General features: G+C 43.0%; 1 protein-coding gene across 1 annotated transcript in view; it reads right to left on the bottom strand.

The window, feature by feature from the left end:
- Nucleotides 1-251: 251 nt before the first annotated feature.
- ankrd13c (ankyrin repeat domain 13C) overlaps nt 252-2,032 on the bottom strand; it is a 16,041-nt gene continuing 14,260 nt past the window's right edge. Inside the window, exon 13 of the mRNA XM_043251981.1 lies at nt 252-1,528. Coding sequence (XP_043107916.1) covers nt 1,398-1,528 — 131 coding nt within the window. The 3' untranslated portion in view covers nt 252-1,397. The remainder of the gene's footprint in view (nt 1,529-2,032) is intronic.

The raw sequence follows: 2,032 nt of genomic DNA, 5'->3' as shown, positions 1-2,032 counted from the left end.
TTGAGCTTCCTGTCTCTCCATGTCTCCGTCCTGAAGCCGGTCCACCCGGATGCTGACCCCGGCCCTGAGGCCCCAGAACCAGCAGCACCTCTAGATACTGATATTTATCTGGACTCGAGACGAAGAGGGGGTCAGCTCCAATATTTGGTGTAAATATATATATATATAATTAAAGTTCGCTCTGGGACATTTGAACTTAATACGCAAGGCCTAAAAAGACAGTTTGACCAAAACAGACCCTCACAGCAGACTGATACATGGACATTTTTATTAATTACAATTTGTCGTATAAAAGTGCAGCAGGTTCATACAAGGTTCCTGCTGTACATCCGAGAGTTCGGTGCGTTTGGGAGAAAAATCTGAGGAATTACCGAAAGCAACTCTAAAAACAAGGACGTGAAACACAGGGGAGGGAAAAAAAAAGAAGCCGGCAACACAACAAGAATAAAAAAGGAAAACGGCAAAACACATGGGTTTCCACACTAACCAGTAGTGGGTCCTGGAAGCGTCGCGGCACGTTTCCATTCGGATAAGGACAAAACGAAACGAGAGACATAAAAGAAAAACGGTTGAGCGGGATATTGCTGGTGCAAACGTGACGTGAGCTCCTCTTCCCTCGGCACACAGCAAACACACACATATAAAACACTCGGGAAAGATGTCTCCGCCGTATCACTAATATCTCAATAAACATACTCGTCAGTTATACATCAACCAGTTATACGTCAGTCGATTATACTACGTCGGAAAACATATTTAACTTTGAATGTATTTACATCCGTCTATTAAGGTGAAAGTAACGTGAAAGTCCCGTCCATTCCTGCTACATTTACATCCGGTTCCGGTACGGTCCTCTACTAGAATGTGAGAAAGCAAGCGCTCCGAACGAACACATAGTGAAGGGCAGAGTGAACGAGCCCGTTTCCCATAATGCAACGGGCAAACCAACCGGAGAAGGAAGTGGTATTTACACAAAGTTCGTCGAAACGACAGACACGGCATTCTGTGACGGGTTTCATACAACTCAAATCATATACAGACGCCTTCCGCTTCTTCCCTAAATATACACGTTTCCTTTTAAGTGAAGTATACAAGTTTGTAACAGTTGTACAAAGATATATATGAAAACTCGGCTTGTGTAATAATTTATAATGCCGTATTTCCTGCCAGTTACAGAGGTGGCGTGAAGCGACGCTCCGCGTTTTCTAGCGTACCGGTCCGGAGCTCCGGCGTGTAGTGCAGCTTCCCGTTCACACTCGCCTCGGCGCGATCCCTTTGTGTTCGTTTGACGTCGAGTATTTCCTACACACACGTCCATCTGCAGCGGGTCTGGACTCGGAGGTGAGCGGAGGGAGATGGAGGAGATGGAGGCGGGGCGAAGCGGGACGGGGGCCGGCTCAGAGGTCCGGGAAGCGGCTGGGATCCTCTTTGTAGTCGCTGGGAATCGTAAAAATGGAGTCGTCGAACTCGTCGTAACGGAACTCCTGAAAGGTCACGGTGGCAGTGATGGTGGGGAAAACGGGGATGTCTGGAACACAAGCACATCCTCATCATCATCATCATCATCATCATCATCCTCATCAGGACACAGAAGAAGATGCTGCGTTTGCTTTACAATTACTAAAAACCAGCCTTCAGCATCGCTGCATTAAATCCTCTTTATATTATTCGACAAAATCCTAAACTGTCCCTTCAAACCACACACAATATAAGAAAACAATAAGAACTGGAATTCTAGTTATTTTTGCATCACTATGATCAAGTGCAAGATATGGAACATTTACAGCTAGCTTTGTTTTTTACTTGCATTACTACAGTGTTAGTACAGTATAGTTCAGAGTATCGTTTTAGTTTATTAGTTAACAGTATTTTAAGTCAAATTATTAAATTGCATCAAAAATAAGTGTTTGCTTACAAAATATGTGTGTGTACTGTTTAAACTTATATATACACACACACATGTACAAATGTACATGTATAGATTAAAAAAAGTTTTATATATAATATATATAAATTATATGAATATACATAT

This window comes from Puntigrus tetrazona, chromosome 11, assembly GCF_018831695.1.
Source record: "Puntigrus tetrazona isolate hp1 chromosome 11, ASM1883169v1, whole genome shotgun sequence".
NCBI classification, from domain to species: domain Eukaryota; kingdom Metazoa; phylum Chordata; class Actinopteri; order Cypriniformes; family Cyprinidae; genus Puntigrus; species Puntigrus tetrazona.
The sequence above is the reverse complement of the archived record's forward strand: the minus strand, read 5'-3'. Positions and strand labels throughout refer to the sequence as shown.